Source organism: Acinonyx jubatus, chromosome X (genome assembly GCF_027475565.1).
Source record: "Acinonyx jubatus isolate Ajub_Pintada_27869175 chromosome X, VMU_Ajub_asm_v1.0, whole genome shotgun sequence".
Lineage (NCBI taxonomy): Eukaryota > Metazoa > Chordata > Mammalia > Carnivora > Felidae > Acinonyx > Acinonyx jubatus.
In genome coordinates this window covers 122,493,815-122,513,197 of record NC_069389.1, presented here as the reverse complement: position 1 = coordinate 122,513,197, position 19,383 = coordinate 122,493,815, and the positions used below count along the sequence as shown (strand labels likewise).

The 19,383-nt window shown below is 55.3% G+C and overlaps 1 protein-coding gene and 1 long non-coding RNA gene across 10 annotated transcripts; one reads left to right on the top strand and one right to left on the bottom strand.

Annotated features, from left to right (window-relative positions):
- Positions 1–67: 67 nt before the first annotated feature.
- On the top strand, positions 68–2,314 carry TREX2 (three prime repair exonuclease 2). The gene is made up of 2 exons (XM_027053239.2): positions 68–761; positions 1,292–2,314. The coding sequence occupies exon 2, from the start codon at positions 1,326–1,328 to the stop codon at positions 2,034–2,036; it is 711 nt and encodes a 236-aa protein (XP_026909040.1). The 5' UTR covers positions 68–761; positions 1,292–1,325; the 3' UTR covers positions 2,037–2,314.
- A 2,369-nt stretch (positions 2,315–4,683) lies between these two features.
- On the bottom strand, positions 4,684–19,018 carry LOC106978637 (uncharacterized). 9 transcript variants are annotated; one of them, XR_008289912.1, is made up of 5 exons: positions 15,151–19,018; positions 10,857–11,090; positions 10,563–10,630; positions 10,093–10,124; positions 4,684–10,013 (listed from the first exon to the last, which is right to left on the bottom strand). It is a non-coding gene; the product is annotated as an uncharacterized LOC106978637 (long non-coding RNA). The 9 variants fall into 9 exon arrangements; XR_008289913.1 differs by having other exon boundaries at positions 10,963–11,090; XR_008289909.1 differs by having other exon boundaries at positions 10,563–11,090.
- Positions 19,019–19,383: the final 365 nt, after the last annotated feature.

The window sequence follows — 19,383 nt, the reverse complement described above, 5'->3', positions numbered from 1 at the left end:
GGTCGCTGCCGAGGCCACCTCGTACCCCCACCTCTCGCGTTGCCCGTCCTTCATCACTCGGTGGAGCCACCTGGCCTTGCCAGGTCAGGCTCCGCCACTCTTCCTCCTTCCTGGTGGCCTCTGCTAAGGGTCTCTTAGATAGTACGGGTCATTGCACCTGTGAAACGGATAGTATCTCCCCTTCCCGGTGGGGATGAGCTTGTGAGATGTGCGAGCCACGGCCAGGCAGCACAGAAGCCGCCCCAAGATCACTGGGGCGACACTGAGGTCCCATCCTGAATGCGCCCTTCCCTTTACTGGCCGAGCATGGCTTGTGCAAGCACCTCTTTGCTGCTCCTAGGCCCCCTTTAGCCTCATGAGGGGCTGCTGGGTCCCCTGTGACCCAGGTGGAGCGGTGCCCTGGAGGGGAAGGCTTGCCACCTTGGTGGGAGGGGCCTCGGCTCGGCTGCCGTGTCCTGGCGCTGCTCAGACTCGTGTTTCCTCCTCGTGCCTGTGATGACATGTTCTTCCAGCTTGTGGGGAGCCTTGCGTGTGGCCCGGGAGCCTGCTTTCCAATCTGTAAACATGGGGCGTATGTCTCAGCAGCTGTGAGTGAGCGAGGGGGTGGCAAGCCGGCCGCACAGGTCCTGCGGCCTTAGGCCTCCTCGTTGCCCAACAGGCGGCTGGGGGCGGGCCGTGGCCACTGATTAAAGGCCGCCTGGAGCAGCCTGTGTGGAGACAGGTGCCCAGCAGCCCAAGAAGCCGGCGAGCAGCCGCCCCAGGTAAGCCGGCCAGCAGGGTTGGTGAGGACAGCTGCCGGGAGCCCAGACGCAGGTGACCAGGTTGGGGAAGGCACCTGTGTGCAAGGGAGAAGGCCAGAGGAGGCCAAACCAGGGAGGCTTGGCTGCCTGCTTTCCGACAGCTGACCCTAGGGTTGCAGGCTCAGGGTGCTGTGCCTGAGGCTCCTCGATAAGGTGTCTCAGTGAAGATGCCATCCTGGGCTAGTACCTCCCGGGTCCCTGATGACGTGGACGTGGCTCACTTTGTGTCTCCTGTACCTGGAGGCAGGCAGCAGAGGCCTCTGGGCCGGGATCCGGGCACATCAGGCCTGCCTTTTGCCGTTGACTAGCTGGTGGTGGTGATGATGGCCAGGGAGGGACTGGGGCACAGAATGGAGAGGGTGGCGAGGCCCTAGGAGGCCTCACCGTCGACAAAGGGGTTGGAGCATTGGCCACGGGGTCGGCTGTGTGTGGCTGGGCCCAGGCATCCCCATCACTTCGGCCTTCAGGTTTTATGCCTTTTGCTCTGGCAGCTTTAGGCTTTGCTGTCCCCGTGAGCACATCACTATGTCCGAAGTGCCCCGGGCCGAGACTTTCGTCTTCCTGGACCTGGAAGCCACTGGGCTCCCCAGTATAGATCCCGAAGTGGCCGAGATATCTCTGTTCGCGGTGCACCGCTCCTCCCTGGAGAACCCAGACCGAGATGAGTCTGGTGTCCCCGTGCTGCCCCGGATCCTGGACAAACTCACGCTGTGCATGAGCCCAGAGCGTCCTTTCACCGCTAAGGCCAGCGAGATCACCGGCTTGAGCAGTGACAGCCTGGCCCAGTGCCGGAAGGCCGGCTTTGACAGCTCCGTCGTGCGGACTCTACAGGCCTTCCTGAGCCGCCAGGAGGGCCCCGTCTGCCTCGTGGCCCATAATGGCTTCGATTACGACTTCCCACTGCTGTGCACAGAGCTGCGGCGCCTGGGCGCCCACCTGCCCCCGGACACCATCTGCCTGGATACACTGCCTGCGCTTCGGGGCCTGGACCGCGCCCACAGCCATGGCACCCGGGCCCAGGGCTTTAAGGGTTACAGCCTGGGAAGCCTCTTCCGCCGCTACTTCCACGCCGAGCCGAGTGCTGCCCACTCAGCCGAGGGCGACGTACATACCCTGCTCATGGTCTTCCTGCACCGCGCAGCTGAGCTGCTCGGCTGGGCAGACGAGCAGGCCCAGAGCTGGGCCCGCATCGAGCCCATGTACGAGCCACCCGATCGTCCGAGCGTTGAAGCCTGAATGCCGGGGGCTCGGTGACGCCACCGCCCAGGGGTGTGAGGCCCGCCCCCAGCACCATGGGCAGCACCAGCTCTGACCATTCAGTCGGGCCCTGGGGCCCGGAGCCGGCAGCGGACCGGTGTCCCACTGTCCCTCTCCCCATCCTCTGAGCTGGCTGTCCCTGGGCCTGCGCATCTGCCGGGCTTTCTCCCTGCCCGGGCCTGCCCAGCCTTGTAGCCCCAGAGCTCCCTGCTGGCCACCCCTCACCTGGCCTCTCAATAAACATGGACGAGTACTCAGCAGCTGAACCTCCAGTTTCCCTCTCCACCCTGCCCAGAGGGAGCAGGCAGGGAGCTGGGCCAGGGGCCGGAGCAGAGCCCCCTGGGGCCGCCTCCTTGTGGCCATTCCTTGCTGAGAACCCGGTGGGTGACTGACAGGTGGGGGCCGTGGGCCTCCTCCCTGGCTGGTCTGCTGCTGCCTGGCCTATCGTCCCCTCCCTGCATTGTCACCCCGGAGGCCCAAGAAATGAGTGCACGGGGCCTCAGGAACATGTGCCTTGGTCCCGAGTCTGTGCTGGGGAGGGAGATGGTGCAAAGGCCAGCTCCAGTCCTCGCCCCTGTGGGCCCGGGGCATCTCCTTCCTCTCCTGGAGCCCCTGTCCCTGCCCTGCGAGGTGACGGCAGGATGAAACAAGATGGGCACACAAGATGGGAAGCGCCCCCATTTGCACACAGACACGTATGCAGAAGGGGCCTTACATGTGCAGGTCAAGCTCCAGGAGGGCCTACAGCAGGAGGGGTGCATAGCAGAGGTGGGGTGGCCGGTGCAGTGGGGGCGATACCTAGGAAGGAGGTTGTCCTGGGCCCCTGTGGCTTGGCCTGAGGAGGGCCAGGAGGCTGCCCTGTGGGGAGGACAGCTTCTCAGCAGCTGCTTCTGCTGGGCTTTGAGGAGCCAGCTAACCTGCCTCGGGGGGCCCCACCTGTGTGACCAAACGATGGGGCAAGGCAGGGGCGGGACGTCCGGGAGACAGGGAGAGCAGGTGAGAAGGGGTGGGGTGGGTGGGGCGGCCACACCCGCGTGACTCCCTTGAGTGAAGCCTTGAGCCCATTCAGGACACTCTAACTAGGTCAGAGTGACTAGAGCCACTGCAACGTGGAAGGTAGAAGAACGGTGACGTCAGAACGCAGGCAGTGGCCCCGTTGGGTCATTCCCATTGCCGGGGCCGGGGCGTCTGCACTGAGCCTGAGGGCGATGAGGAGGCACAGACAGTTGTTGGCAGGAGAGGGGCAAAATCAGGTTTAAGTTTTCACAGTGCCTGTCGGGCTGCTTTGTGGAGGATGGACTAAAGCAGGCCTTAGACTGGGAGGTTGGCAACCGAGGGAGAGAGGAGCAGTGGGTTTGGGGCTCTATTGCAGGGAGCGCCACTGGCCCGGCCAAGGACAGAATGGCGGGGGTGGGGGAGGGTATGTGGTAAGGGAAAGACCTGTAGGGGGCTCATTGCGGAGTGTGGTCTGTGTGCCATTGAACTTCCCGAGGAAGGCTGGTTGGCTCCCTGCCCCCGCGGGCACCCACCTGGAAGGGTGCCCCGAGGCCGGGCCTGAGTGGGTCCTCAGTCCAAGAGCCTTCACCAGGCAGAAGCTGAGAGTAGGGGACGCCACCAGGCTCGAGGCAGCCAGGGACGCTCAGGTCCATTATCTGGCTGGCCAGGCTCCAGGCCACCGACTCGCAGAGGCGGTCTTGCCACGAGGCTCCCTTCTCATTCGCTGGGCAAGTCAGGAGGGGCTCGAGTCCAGGCCCGGGTGGGCAGGGTCTGTCACAGACCAGGTGACAGCCTGGTCAGTGGCCACTGCCGCTGCCCCAGAGTGGTCTCTGGGCCCAGATGCGTCTGTCTCAGCACTCCGGGCTCCCCTGAGCTCTTGGTGGCCTGGCCTCAGGCACCCTCCTTAGGCCCATGCTTGGCGGGCCAGGCCGAACGTCGTGCCTCGTGCGTCACACAGCCAGGCTAGGGCTGCCGTGCTGCTGCTGGAAAGCATGCGCTCATGAATGCGTGTATCTGTGTACATAGGTATATCTGTTTCTCTGTCTCTCTCTCTCTCTCTCTCTCTGTGTGTGTGTGTGTGTGTGTGTGTGTGTACACACACACACACACACGTACATACATAAATAACTTCATTATAAGTTTTATCGATATGAAGAATGTGAACACACAATTTACAAATAATAAAATACTACACACACGCAAAATATACAATAAAATGCACAATATGCTATTTATAAGTTCCATATGGCCAAAGTTTTGCAAAATCCCTTACAAATCTTGCAACATGCTTACCAAATCCCTTCATTGACTTTTGCTGAACTTTTGTATCTACACCCAACCCGTGATTGCAGCTGGTGAACGAGTGTGGTTCCCATGTAAATGTCGGTGGCTATTTTCATTTATCTCAATGAGTAAGAGGAAGTGAAACAGAGACACGAGCACCAAAGCTGAATTGGATAATAGTTTCTGCTATTGGAAGAGTAGTTCCTCTTTTTTTTTTTTTTTTTTTGCTAGTCACAATGTACTGACTACAGGCTCGAGTTTACACAATCAACAAATAATAATGGACCAAGCCCTGGTTTGTTGTGTATGCTGATTGCCATGGTGTGAATACGTTCACCAGGCCGATTCTAGGTTACCCACATGACGCCATCAAATGTGGGGCTGGGAAGAGATTCACCTTAACGTACTGTTAATGTATGTCCCTACCAAGTGGATGTCAATGCATCCATAACAGTAGAGTGCAGCGAAATAAGACGTGATGGGGTTTTAGGTTCTCCTTTGTTTTTAATATAATGTGAGTGGGAGTTCACATAATTTCATCTCTAATAATGGTGGTGTTTCCCAATCAGCTCCCCAAATTCCCGAACGTTTAGCGTTTATTAGAATGGCTAAAATATAAAACTGCCCATCCCAAGTGCTGGCGAGGATGTGGCAGAACTGGGGGCAATGTAAGATGATACAAGCACTTTGGAAAACAGTTTGGCCGTGTCTTAAAATGTGAGACGTGCACCTCCCATAATGCCCCAGTGATTCCATTCCTAGGTATTTACTTACCCGACAGAGATGACCTTATGTGTCCACACAGAGACTTGCACATGACGGTTTATGGCGGCTTTATTCACAGCAGTCCCAGACTGGAAAGAACCCAAGTGTCCCTCAGCAGCACATCCATACCACGGCACCCCGCTGAACAGTGACAGCGAGCGTTTGAGACACAGCAGGTTGTGGGGGGTGGGCACTCACAGTAATTACGCGGCTTGAAACGGGACAGACCCAGAGAAACAACACCACTACTCCAGCTCACTCTGGCCAGCCACCTGCCTGTTGTCAAGATGTGTCACTGGCTTCAAAGCCACATCAGTGTCTGCCAATAGGGATGTATCTGTGACCAGCAGCATTCCTGGGGGAAACGACGCAAGCCAATTGAAAACGGAATTATCCATGCAGAGGGATGAGAACCCAAACAACAAGGCCAGGAGCATTTTCAGGTTGTCTTGGTGCAGGAAACAAGGTGATGAGGGCAAAGTGTGAAGTGGGCCACCATGAGCCGAACCTCGAGCCTCGAGCAGAAAGCTGGAGACAGGACACGGCCGGCCCTCCTGCCATCGTTTCTTCAGGGAAGCTACCCGCTGTTTGTGTTTTCTCTAAACGACGCTTGGCCTTGTATGGGATTCATACGGGGCACACGAGTGTGTGGAAAAGAAATTCATATTGCGGATCCCTGTCCCTGAGAGCAGTGTTGCATCGTGGGGACCCTGCTCTCTGCACCTCAGGTCCTGCGCATGCACCCTGCCACCACACGTTCCTCCCCATTCACACCCACACACCGACTCACACGGGTGTGCAAACACACCCCTCAAGATGCCCCCCCCCACATACTTAGATGCGCCCCATTCACACATGCGTGCTTATGATTCTACATGAGTGGATCTCATTAGATTCTGCTTACAAATATCACAAGCACGTCTTCGTTGTTTCAGGGTCTATAAAGTCAGTTTCTGCCAGGCGTTCAGGCGCGATGCCATAATTCTTCCTGTTTCTTCAGTGTTTGCAGCAATCTCTTTCTCATTTGCTGGGCTTTTCAAAGAAAAAAACCCCAGGATTTTGAGCATCCTCTCTGTCTCTCCCTCTCTCTCTCCCTCTGGTTTTCTGCTTCATTAGCTTCAACTTCTATCTTTATTAAATCCATCTGTCTATTTTCTTTGGGTTGACTTTTTCTTCTGTTTTTTTCTAATTTCTTAAGGGGAAGATGCATATCTTTTTCATCTTCTATCTTGAATAGCTAAGGCCAAAGACTAACTTTTCTGCCAGTGAGATCTTCTGTGTCTCTGTGGTTTGCTATGAAACGTTCCTCTTTGCTTTGTGTTACAAATGTTTCTCCTTTTGCTTTCATTTTTTCCCTGAGCTGATGCTTGCAGAGTAGAATTTAGCTTAATTTCTGAGTTGTCAAGACTTTGTGACCATCTCTTACTATGTATTTCTAATTGTATTGGATAGTGGTCTGAGGATGTGTTGCTTAAGGTTGTTGGGGGGCTGTGTGAGTTTCGTAGGGCAGCTGTAACAGCACCACACAGTGAGTGGCTCACACAAGAGAAACTCCTTGGCTCACGAGGAGTCTGAGGTCCGGGCGTGGGCCGGGTTGGCTCCTTCCGGCGACTCCAAGGGAGAGTCCACTCCGGGCCTCTCCTCCGGTTTCTGGCTCTTCCCGGCCATCTGCGGCGCTGCTCGGCCTGTGGAAGCATCGCCCGGATCTCGGCCTTGATCTTCACGTGACCTTCTCCCCGTATGCATGTCTCTGTGTCCAAACTACCCCTTTTCGTGGGGACCCAGTCCTACAGGATTGGGGCCCGCGCTAATGACCGCACGGTAACTTGATCATCTCTGTGCAGACCCCGTCTCCAAATAAGGTCCCCTCCACAAGTATTGGCGGTTATGACCCCGACATGTCGTTTTCGTGGAGGGGACATCACTCAACCCATAACAGGGGCCTAGTGTATAAATAACTTTGAAAACACGTTGCACAGACTGTGACAACGTGTGTCTCCTTAAGCCATGTGCACTTTTCTATATTCCTCCAGAATCTCGTTCGACAATTGTGCTATTTGACTCCTTTCCGTTTTGACTTGTTTTGGACTATGACATCGATCCCGTTCTAGGCCATTATATGAAAATATGCTGTTATGATGGCATGCTATTGACATCTGCCTGCCCGCCTTGCAGTTTCTATGCATGTAGTTGTTGTGTGTTTGTGCTTATGGCTCGAGGACCGTATCTGTCAGGATTCTCCTGAGAAACGGAACCAGCGGGATATAAGTACAAGAAAATGGCTCACACGATTTTGGAGGCCGGAGACGCAGGAAAGAGCCATGGAGGCTGATCTGCTTTCCTCGGGGTCTACTGATTTCGGTGTCCATCCATCCGAAACAATCCCTTCACGGTGACATTTCCAGTCACGTTTGTCCAAAAAGTGGGTACCCTAGCCTAGCCAAGGTGACCCAGAGAACGAAGCAGCTCAATGCCTGTTCTCCGCGCTTTGTTCCCTGGGCCTTCTGTCACTCACTGAGACAGCACTGCCCAGTTCGATGGCCCGCCACTGCTTCCCGAGGCCTCTGAAAGGGCAGACCTACGCCGGCCGACTCCATCTTGTTTTGTGTCCTTCACCTTGACCACGCCTCCTCCCCTTGAGTAACCTCCCGCTCACCCGTTCAAACTTCCCGATCAAAACACGCCCAGCGACCTGCGTAACAGGACTCCGACCCTTCCCCAGCCAATCGGCCGAGGCCACGAGCCTTCCCCAGCCAATCGGCTGAGGCCACAGCCATTACCTCACCAACTGCCCCTAGGCCCCAATAAAAGCTTTGTCCTTTTGAAACTCGCTCTCTCTCCCCGGTATCTCACCGCTGCCTCGGTGCAGGTAGGGGATTGAGCTCCAGCTAGCTCGAATAAAGGCTCTTTTGCTTTTGCATCAGACTTGGCTCCCTGGCGGTCTTTGGGGATCACGAATTCTGGGCATAACAGCCTCCAGGACAGTTTCCGAGTTTTTGCTCCCCTGCCCGGTGGGTGCCTTCGGCTGGGAGTGGGGCTCGCAGGCTGCAGTGTACCTGGCTGAGGCCACTTCCCCAGCCTCCGGCTTCTAGAGTTGCCTGGGGAGCTGGCCCACCTATATCCGCTTCTGCTGTGGCCGCTCCCTTTTGTTTGGAGGCTTCTGAGATGTTCCCGCTCTCCGGGGAGCCCAGCAACGTTCACCAGGCACCGCCTGCTTCCCGGGTCTGGGCTGGAGCAGCCGAGGGGCCTTGGTGTCCTCAGCGAGGTTTTTACTCATGTGTTACCTTGCTTCCTTTCGGAGCCTGCTCGTTATTTTTTGTCTCCTACCTGCCACCCCGGGCTTGTCTCTTTTAATTTAAAATGAAAAAAAATTGTTTTCATTAATTTTTCAATGTTTATTATTTTTGAGAGGCAGAGCACGAGTGGGGGAGGGGTAGAGAGCGAGAGGGACACACAGAATGGGAAGCAGGCTCCAGGCTCCGAGCTGTCAGCACAGAGCCCTACACGGGGCTCGAACTCACGGACTGTGAGATCATGACCTGAGCCGAAGTCGGATGCGTAACCGACTGAGCCACCCAGCCGCCCCTAAAATGAAATTTTATTTTTCATCCCAGCTTTATTGGGGTATAATTAGTGTACAAAACCATGCACACTTCTCAAGATCGCCGTCCTAGCTGGCGGCCAGTTCACCTGGTAGTCAGGGGGGCCTTCTGTGCCCTCGCATTCCCTTTATCCTAAGGACAATGACAGCCTTCTCAGTGCAGCCAGCGCTAGGGGCCTACTCTCCTCGGGGTTTGCATTTCAAAGGGGCCCTTAAGAAGAACCTTCCTGGGCCGAAAGGCTGGCCAGAGGCTTATTTAGGGTTCTCACCCAGGTGCTCTGAGGAAGGGACAAGAGAAAGGTCTCCCGACGGGGAAATCTCGTGCCACATTTGCATTTGACTGGCCTTTCCAGCGGCGCAGGCTGAGCGAGGCGGCGCCCCGGGCGCAGCCCCAAGGTGTAGACCGCAGGCCCGGAGTGCCCTTCAGCACACGGCCCTGCTCAGAGGCTCGCGAGGGCCGCTGTCTGCCGGATGCCAGGGTCAGCTTGCCCGCACACTTGGCGCGTGGCCTCTCAAATGCCTAGGTGGGTTGTCCCCTCCCCAGCAAGCTCCCCTACTGGCTCCCTGCCTCTTCTCACCTCCACCAACCTGGCCAAACTAGGAGTCTGGGGAAGCGCTTGTTTGGCTGCCCTGGGCCTGACACACGGGCCGGGAAGAGAAGGCAGGAAGCGCGGGGCCGCTGGCGCAGGATGACGGGTGTGATGGCGGTAGGGAAGGGCTGGTGGCCCACCCGGCAGGAGGGCAGGAGGAGGCCGGCTGGTACAGGGCTGGGCGCAGACTTTCCGGCCACTTCAGAAAACGTTGACGGCTAGAAACCTATTCTCAGACCCCGACAACTGGGGTACATGGAGCACCGTCCTTGCCCTCCGGTGCCTGAGAGGTTGAGAACCTGGAGAGCCTGCTCACCGACAAAGAGCAACGAGGCATTGACCCCCCCCCCCCCCCCCCCCCCCGCCATGTGCCTACTCTGGTCTGGGCCCCAGGATGGCGGTGAGAAAGGACCCGGTGTGGGCTGTGCAGGGGCAGGGCCTGGGTGCTGGGTCCTGCCCCTCTGCTCCCTGTTCCCCAAGTCTGTGACCAGCTGGGGTCACCTAACAGGTTGGCCTCAGCTTCATCTGTAAACGGCGACAGCGCAGCGTGGCCGGAAGGTGATTACGTGTTGAGCACGTACTCTTCGCGCGGCCTCCGTCATCCTTTCTTCCGGCTCCTTGAGCTCCAGCCACACGGAACAACACGACACGTGCGTTCCCATCCGTGGCGGGCCGAATGGGGCCATGCGCAAGGTCCGTCCGTGTCCTAATCCCTGGACCCTGTGAATATGACCTTATTTGGTCTTTGCAGATACAGTTACATCTGAGATGATCTTGAGATGCGATCAGCCAGACTTACCTGCCCAGGTCCTAAATCCAATGGCAAGTGCCCTTATAAGAGACAGAAGGGGAGGGACACAGACACAGAGAAGGCCAGGTGACATCGGAGGCAAGGATTAGAATGATGTAGCCACAAGCCAAGGAATGCAGGGGACCGGCAGCAGGTGGAAGAGGTGAGGACTGTGAGAGACTAAATATTGTTTTAAGCCACCCGATTTGTGGTATTGGTTACAGCAGCCCCAGGAGGCCAACGCACTGCCCCAGGACCTTTGCACTGCCTGTGCCCTCCGCCCGGACTGCTTTTCCAGACACCCCCCTCAACCAGGTCCCTGCTTCAATGTCCACTCTCCCGAGCCGCCATTTCCACCACCTCTCACTGTCTCTCCCCTGCTCCCGGCCGTATTCCAGCCCACCCTCACCCTGCACACAGCAGCCCAGTCCCTGGAGAGAAGGCCGGCTCCACAGGGGCAGGGATGTTCTCTTGCTCACCGTGGCCTCAGTGTCGATCCGTTGACTGAAAGTACGCAGGCTCTCTTCCCCTTTATCACAACCTGCGTCTGTAAAAGAACCTCAGTTTCGCAGGAAGAAAAGTGAGGTGCACGGCCCGCCACACAACCGGTGGTTAGTGACGGAGGGAACTGCAAGCAGCCATCCCCAAGGGGGGCAGAGTTGGGAAACTGAGGCGGCCAGCCAGGTGCCCTGTAGTTTCGAGAACAGAGTCGGCCACAGTGGCAAGAGCCGTGGGGCTGGTGTCCCGGGGTCTGGGGTCAGGATGGCACCCACCTTGGCAGCAGCCACGTGGGAGGGCGCTCAGGCAGGACCGGCAGAAAGGAAGGGGTCAGCAGGACTGCATACCCTCCAGAGGCTCTAGAGGAGGATCAGTCCTCACCTCTTCCAGCTGCTGGAGGCCCCAGAAATTCTTTGGGTTGTGGCCGTGTCACTCCAGTCTCTACCTCCATCCTTATGTGGCCATTTTCTCCCCGTGTCTGGGTCTTCAGTCATTCAGTGTGACTGGCCCTATTTGTAAATAAGGTCGCATTCTGAGGTACTGGGGGCTAGGACCCCAACATACCTTTTGGGGGGACATGATCCACCTCATGGCATCACCCAGTATCCATTCCAGCCTTCTTCTCTGGGGAGAAGATCCCAGTTTTGTTCAGGGCATCAGTAGGCTCAGCCTCAAGTGACGGGTCATGACAATCCTGTATCCAGCTTTCCCCAGCCTCTCTTCCAGCTAAGGGGGGCGGGGGCATGTGATCCGCTGTGACGGAGACTTAAGTGGAAGTCTGCTGGGAAAGTTTCTGGAAAAACTGTTGCTTTCTTGGTATAAGAGGACAGGTGTGGTTATCCTTGCCCTTTCCCCCTTCTGTCCTTGAATGTATATGTGATGGCTGGAGCTTCAGCAGCCATTTTGTGATCATGAGTCAGCACACATTTGTTCCTATGACGCCTTTGCGTAGCCCAGCCCATATTTGATAACAGCCTCAGCTATAATATAAAACAGAACCGTGCATCCCACGTTCGTGGTTCTGAGAACCCATTGTTCCAAGATTAAAAAAAAAAACAAACACCTTTCTGGCAAAGACTTCTAAGAGGAAAACAAAATCAAATTGAAACAAGGAAGTAAGAATCAAATTAATCTTTTGTCTTTTCTTTCAGTTAAAATATTCCTCGCTTAATATATAACTTACTTTCTCCCATATTCTGGCTAGTTCAGTGGGAACAAGGTGAAAGGAGGTGGAGAGAGAATGAGTCAGGCAGGCAGAGAAGAGGTGGGGAGAGAAAGAGACAGGAGTAAAGAGAAAAGCAAGGTTGAGGAGGAGAGTAGAGGAGATCTCGGCTGTCTCCTCAGACTATGAGGGTGGGATAAAAAAACGAACAAATGCAGTGTATCGGGAAAGTGCCCACAAGTCCAGGAGACCACTGTGTGTTAAATACAGATTTTCTGCTTGTTGAATACAATCCAGGACTGTAAATGTCCTTTCTCTTCCTTGCGATTTTCTTCATAACATTCTCTGTTCTCCAGCTTACTTTTTTGTAAGAATGCAGTATATAATACACGTAACATCCAAAATATATGTGTTCGTCGACTGTCTATGTTATTGTTGAGGCTTCTGGTCAACAGTCAGCTATTAGAAGTTAAGGTCTGAGGAGTCAAAGTTACACATGGATTTTCAGCTGTGCAGGCGGCCAGCACCCCTAACTCCCATGCTATTCGAGGATCATCTGTAATAGAAAACCTGACTGTGGTGATTAAATCCAGGTTTAATTTTCTTATGTAAGGAATCTGGAGGGTAGCTTGCTCGTTCAGCAGCAGGGCATTGGTGAGGCCCAGTATCTAATTAGCTTAGCTTTGCCTCGTGATCACAAAATAGCTGCTGAAGCTCCAGCCATCACATATACATTCAAGGACAGAAGGGGGAAAGGGCAAGGATAACCACACCTGTCCTCTTATACCAAGAAAGCAACAGTTTTTCCAGAAACTTTCCCAGCAGACTTCCACTTAAGTCTCCGTCACAGCGGATCACATGCCCCCCGCCCCCCTTAGCTGGAAGAGAGGCTGGGGAAAGCTGGATACAGGATTGTCATGACCCGTCACTTGAGGCTGAGCCTACTGATGCCCTGAACAAAACTGGGATCTTCTCCCCAGAGAAGAAGGCTGGAATGGATACTGGGTGATGCCATGAGGTGGATCATGTCCCCCCAAAAGGTATGTTGGGGTCCTAGCCCCCAGTACCTCAGAATGCGACCTTATTTACAAATAGGGCCTTTGCAACAACGTGGGAATCAAGAAATGCTAACACGTGTGCAGGGCTTGGACCCTGAAATCGCAAGCTGCTGTCGAGAGGAAGGAGGGAAGGCCCCTGAATGAGGAGCTATGTTAGGTCCACAGACTGAAGGTCTCAGGGTGTTCAGATGTCTGTCCTCCCCAGAAGGATGTATACATTCGATGCAATCCCAATCAAAATCCCAGCAGGCTTCTCCCCCCCTCCCCCACAGGAATGGACAAGGTATTCTAAAACTCATGCAGAAGTGAGACACACTTAAGATAGACAAAACAAGTCTGAAAAAGAACCATATCAGAGGATTCACATTACCCGATTTCAAGACTATTTATAAAGCGACAGTAACCAAAAAAAAAAAAAAAATGTAACATAAAAATAGACAAGCCAATTGATGGGGCACCACAATGAGTCCAGAAGTAGACTTTCACACAGCCAATAGATTTTCAAGCAAGATGTCCAGACAATTTGGGGCGCCTCGGTGGCTCAGTTGGTTGGGCGACCGACTTCGGCTCAGGTCATGATCTCACAGTTTGTGAGTTCGAGCCCCGCGCCGGGCTCTGTGCTGACAGCTCGGAGCCTGGATCCTGCTTTGGATTCTGTGTCTCCCCCTCTCTCTGCCCCTCCCCTGCTCACGCTCTGTGTCTCTCTGTCTCTCATTAATAAAGAAATGTTAAAAAAAATAAAAAAATATAAAAGATGTCAAGGCCACTCAATTGGGGAAAAGATCATCTTTACAACAGACAGTGCTGGAGAAACTGGATCTCCGTATAGAAACAATAAATAAATTGTGAATTCACCTGACACTACACACAAAAATTACCTCAAAATGGATCATAGTCCTAAATGTAGGAGCAAAAACCCTACAACTTCTAGAAGAAAACAGGATCAAATCGTACGAAGTCGAGTTTTGTAGAGACTTCTTAACTGTGCAAACTATAAAATTTAAAAAATCCAGACATTGGGCTTCGTCAAATAAACCAACTTCTGCTCTTCAAAAAAAAAAATAAACAAACAAAAACAAAAACAAAACCAAAACAAACCCTCACTGTTATGAAAATAGAAAGGCAAAGCCCCAGTCTGGAAGAAAATATTTGTAGACCATACCTGACAAAGGACTTGTATCTAGAACTCTTACAACTAAATGATAAGACAAACAAATCAATTAAAAATGGGCACAAGATTTGAACAGACCGTTTACCAAAGAAGATATATGAGTGGCTCAGAAGGACAGGAAAAGACGCTCAACATCATTAGCCAAGAGGGAAATAAAAATCAAAACTACAATTAAATACCATTTCATTGCCCCCGCCCCTCCCCCCCCCCCCCCAGGATGGCTGGAATGAAGAGGACAGATAAGCGTTAAGGACGACGTGTCATAACCAGAACCCGCAGACGCTGCTGGTAGGGATGTAAAACGGGGCAGGTGTTTAGGAAAACTTAGTCTGGCGGCTTGTCACCAAGTTACACGTAGAGTTACCATAAGACCTACCCCCACTGCTAGCTGTACGCTCAGGACAAATGAAGACATATCCACACACACACACACACACACACACAAACTGCACTCAAGTGCTCATAGCAGCTTTATTTGTCACGGCCCCAGGCTGGAAACAACCCAAATGTCCACCAGCAAGCATTCAACAGGTCTTGTGGCCCACGCAGGATGATACCTCTACATGAGGCGGTCAAAGAAAGATGAATCGGTGACCTGCAAATCCTGGGGGGGGGTCCCTGTGTTGTGAAGTCATAGACACATCAGTAGGAGCATGAGAGGGGATGAGCTAGTGAGCCCACAGCAAGTGGCAATTCCTGAGAACGTCATTTGAGGTGCTCACGTCAAAGAGTCCCGGGTCAACACCTAATGAACATCAGAAGCATCTGGCTGACTGTCGTGTGTATACTTGGTGGCCAGCCTTCAGAGTCACGCGCTCTAGAGGTTATGATATACACTAACGTCCCCTCCTCAATGTTAGAATAATTCTTTGATGTTAAAAAAAAATCGCTCCTCATCAGGAAGCAGGTGGAGATGAAAGTTCTTCGTCTGGCATCCGAGGCTTTCTGCACTCTGCTTCTCATGACCATCTGCCCCCCAACAGTCCTACCCAAATCCCTCTGCTTTTTGGGGGTTCCTGACCACGCCATGTGCCCTCTCTTCTTCCCCCTACCCTGCCTGAAATCCCTCCACCTCTCCTTCCCGTTTCAAGAGCCCCCCTGCTGCTCGCTCTGGCCGTGGCTTCAAGACGCACTTGTCCCTGCCGCCTGACAAGACATACACGTAGTAGCATCCCCACCTGAAAGCCTGCTGTGCTCCTCCGGCTGAGGAAAGGAGTGAAGGTCCTGGCCCGTCCTGAGACGTTTACGGAGAATCAGCCGTGCTGTAGGCATCCCGCTGCGCCCCTGCTGCCGTAACACCTGCAGAACCAACCTCGGGAGCGAGAGCAAAGCAAACACGTAGAAGCTAAGGATGTTTGGCGACAATGGCAACACAATCCTGAGAGCCCCCTTCCCAGGCCTGTTTTTCCCTCCCTTGGGGGCAAGTCTGGGATTATAGCCACACAGTCACAGGGAACACAGCCTTCCCTATCTCTTTGTTTGGAGCACCTGCCAGCTTTGCAAAGCAGAGCTAGTCTCGCGAGCTACAATCCGAGCAAGGTTGTAGACACGGTCCGTTTTGTGGAGATCTATGTTCCCGGGCCTACGTAAAGCCCCAGACAAGGATGCTGCCGTCAGTCAGGTGACAACTGCAGGACCGCCCTTGCAACTCAAACACGGCCGCACGCAGGCAGGCGCAGCTGGGGCAACCATAATCGAGGGCGGACGGGATCTGGTGGCTCAATGACCATCAGAGATAAAGGACAGAGGAAAGGGCCGAGGACCTCAAACATGGCTGGGGGAAGACGGAGATGGAGAGGTTGCAGGGCCTATAGTACAGACAGGTGTCCACCCTGGAGTCCCCCCACAGCGGGAGGCCACGAAGCAAACCATGGAAGTGTGAAGGTGGAGCCACCTTCTATACAGGCCCGCACGGGGCTGGACGGGGCAGCCACCCGAGTGAGTGTGCGTGCCGCCATGTTGCCTGAAGAAGCAACTGGGAGGAAGACACAGCTGGGTCTCTCGGGGGACGGATGCGCCACTCTGTCCTTCCTGATCTGAGTCACGGTGTCCCACCGGCCGGGGGTGGCAGCTCTTGATGCCCATGTGTCTCGCCCTCCAGGGTTTCTGCCTTCCCTTAACGCCAATGTAGTGTCTTGGCTTTCCCCTACAATTCCACACTTAGAGTTTTTCCTGGGACCTTTAGCCCAACTGCCATCTGGTTACTTTACAGCATGAGAGGGCTCCTTTAAGGCCAGCACTCTTAGACCCTCATTCGTTCGTGCCCGAAGTAAATGAATGCGGTCGAGGCAATTCACCAGTTACGTGGAGGCACCGCCACAGCATTTAAACGGCTCTTGGAAAGTCTGCACAGTTTCACAGGGCGAGTGGTCTCAACGTCAGACACACTGTGCGCTGGCACCGTGTCTTACGGGGCCGTCCCTGAAGCACACCAGTCGAGAAGCGCGATGGGGCCGACGTCCAGGGAAGTTCTTGGGGAAGGGACTGGAAAGCCGGCAGGATGTCCTCCAGTAGCGTGAGCTTTTGCGTCCAGTTGTGTGGGAGCCCAATTTCAGAGCACATTAGAAAGAAAACCACAAAATCAAGGTGGCTCATCCAGTAGAACCCATGGGATGACATTCCACGGGGGCTATGACTCTTCTTTAGTGAAGCCGGTTACTGACTGGCCTGCAGAGTTGAGACGGCTCACTTACTCCGGTGATGGAAACAGACATCAGAGCCCCGGGATCTGATCTCTTTCTAGTTCCCACCACCGCGTGGCAGTTGTCATCCGAATGCCTCCTGCCACTGTCTCTTGTTCTGCACTGGGATTGGCTTCCTGAATCCACCCCAGCCCTGGCAAAGATCGCGCCTCATAAAAACACGTGCTTCCACACGTCCTGTCCGTGGACTTCAAAGACAGTGGCCTTAATACTTCATGTTTCTGAGGTGCCGACAAAGATGAATGTGACACAAAGAGCAGAAGGCAATCGAAGGACAAGGGGACACAGACCCTGTGAAAGGGGCTCTGAGATAAAAGCAAGTTGCAAGAACTCTAGAACTTTCTGTAAGTCGTGTCTAAAAATCATTCTAATATAGCTATATAAAACTTCTATGTCAATGTGTTTCTATCTATCTGTATCTCTTGCTCCTGGAGCCGTCCTAGTGACTGGAGCTCCAAGAAGCATGGTCAGAAGAAATCCTGTATTTCCAGATCTTCCCCACACTGTCCTGAGGGTGCTTTGAGCCTCTCACTGTGTGGCAGGGAAGGCGCACAGGATCCTCAGAGGCCCATAGGGGGTGCTCAGCATACCTACCAGTTGCCCGCCAGAGGTCCCGGCAGTGGAGGGGGCTGGAAGGTGGAGGCAAGCCAACCAGGACGCTGGGCTGAGAGCACCCAGGGGCCGAACTCCTGAACCCGGCTCTGGGGACGGTGAGGACAGAACAGGGCAGAGCCTGCCAGCAGCCGCCACCCCCTGGCCAGCAGGAGGCTGCAGGAAAGTGCCATTTGAAGGGGCCGCCCTGTTTCCGTGGGGCTCAGGGGGAGGAGGGAGGGATAAGAGGGGCCAGGCTCACCACCGCACCCATCGCACCCATGGGGTGTCTCTTTCTCCTGCCTGAGGTCTCACAGGGTTGGCAGGATTCTTATTTCAGGAGCGATTCACCAACACCCTTCCTTATATGGCCGAAATCTCTAGCTTACGTTACTCCTGAATACAAAAATGCTGAAAGCAAGTGAACGTGCAGTATTGTAAGAAATATCATACGAAAGGTCCGATGAGAGAGCCATCACTGGGCATGCTGTGTGCAAATTTGTAGCCCGTCTTGTTTTGTTCCTGATCGGCACCAGCCACAAGAGGTGGCCACTTGAGGGAGAGCAGCTAAGTGTGAAGCTTTAGGCACTGAGGGTGGGGAGGAGGGGCAGAGAGGCCAGGCTGGTCTGTGCTGCTGGGGTGTGTGAGGCAGACGGCAGTAAGTAGGGTGAGCCCGGGGCACCAGGTGGGAGGAGACGGATAGCAGCAGGCCAGCTCGTGCGGGGTCTTGCCCGGAGCCTGCTCCTGCGAGGGACCAGAGTGTCCCCTGACTCCCCTGCCCCGCCCCAGGGCTCTGAGAAGATGGGCCCCGGGGGCTGCTTCTCAAAGGAGAAGGCTGCGCCTCTCTGGCATGGGGACAGAGGGCCTGGAAAAAGAGCCGGCCACCAGTCAGCATGATGGCAGAGTGTCCTGTTTCCTCCCATGGAGCTGCGGGCTTAGAGAGGAGACATCGCTTCCCGCAGCCTGACACCTGAGCGTGAGCTGTCCACGAATGTGTTCGCCCAAGGCCGTTTTCGGACAGTTTCTTGATGCATTTGAGGTGATGTCACGGGCTGGCCACAGTCTAGTTGTAGAATTCCGTCAGCCCCCCCCCCCCCCCCCCCCCCCCGTTGATGAGCTCTGAAAGGATTAAAGTGCTTTTAGTGCTTTTACCTGGAAACACCAAGAAGTCTTGGAGCGAAGCGGATGGTCCCACGACACGAGAGAGGCCGCTCGTCCCTCACCGGAGGCGGCTGTGCCCACGACAGGGCCCTGCTGGAGCGCAGCGCTGACCCGCGTGGGGTAGGGGCATCTGTGCAGTTCCAGCACAGAACATGGATCTGTTCTGAGGTCTCTGTGCTTCAGTCGTGTCCTCAGCGATCAAAGGCAGGGGAGCGGGAGGCCCCAGGCTTTAAAGCGGGCCCTCTCCCAGGCGAACAGGCTGTACTGCCGGTGGCCGCGCATTCGCGGTGTCCCCGGACTTTCTGGCCCTCGCACCCAAACAGGCCGGCGCCTTTCCCCTGTCGCTCTTCTCCGAGGGCTTCCCACCCCCGTGGCTGGCGCGGGGGCCGCCGCGCCACACTGCCCCTCACAGGCTAGGCCACGCTGGCCGCCCGGGGCGCGCCGGTGCTCCGGGAGGGACAAGCGGCTCCGGAACACCCTCCCGCAGTGCGGATACCCGCAGGGCCGCCCCTCGCCGCAAGTCGCCCGGTGCTTGAAGAGGGGGGAGCGCCTCCGAAGGCCTTCCCGCACTCGCCGCACGCGTAGGGCCGCTCGCCGCCGCCGTGCGCCCGGCGGTGCAGGCTGAGACCCGAGCGTCCCTGGAACGCCTTCCTGCCCTCTTGGCAAGGGAACGGCTTCTCCCTGCTGTGGACGTGCTGGCGGTGAATGAGCTGGGACGCTCCCTTGAAGGCCTTGAGACACTAGCCACACGTGTACGGCTTGTGGCCGCTGTGGGTGCACCGGTACTTGAGTAGGTTGGAGCTGCGACTGAAGGATTTCCCACACTGCAGACACAGGTGCCGCTTGTCGGCACCCGGCGCACCCCACGGCCTGAGACCCTAATCCCGCCTCACGCCGTCCTGTCTTCTCTGCCTCATCGCTCTTCCCTCACCGGAGGAGCCGCCTTGACCTCTCTCC

Coding starts and splice junctions, on each gene's coding strand:
- TREX2 (XM_027053239.2), top strand. CDS start 1,326: ATGTCCGAAGTGCCCCGGGCCGAGACTTTCGTCTTCCTGGACCTGGAA.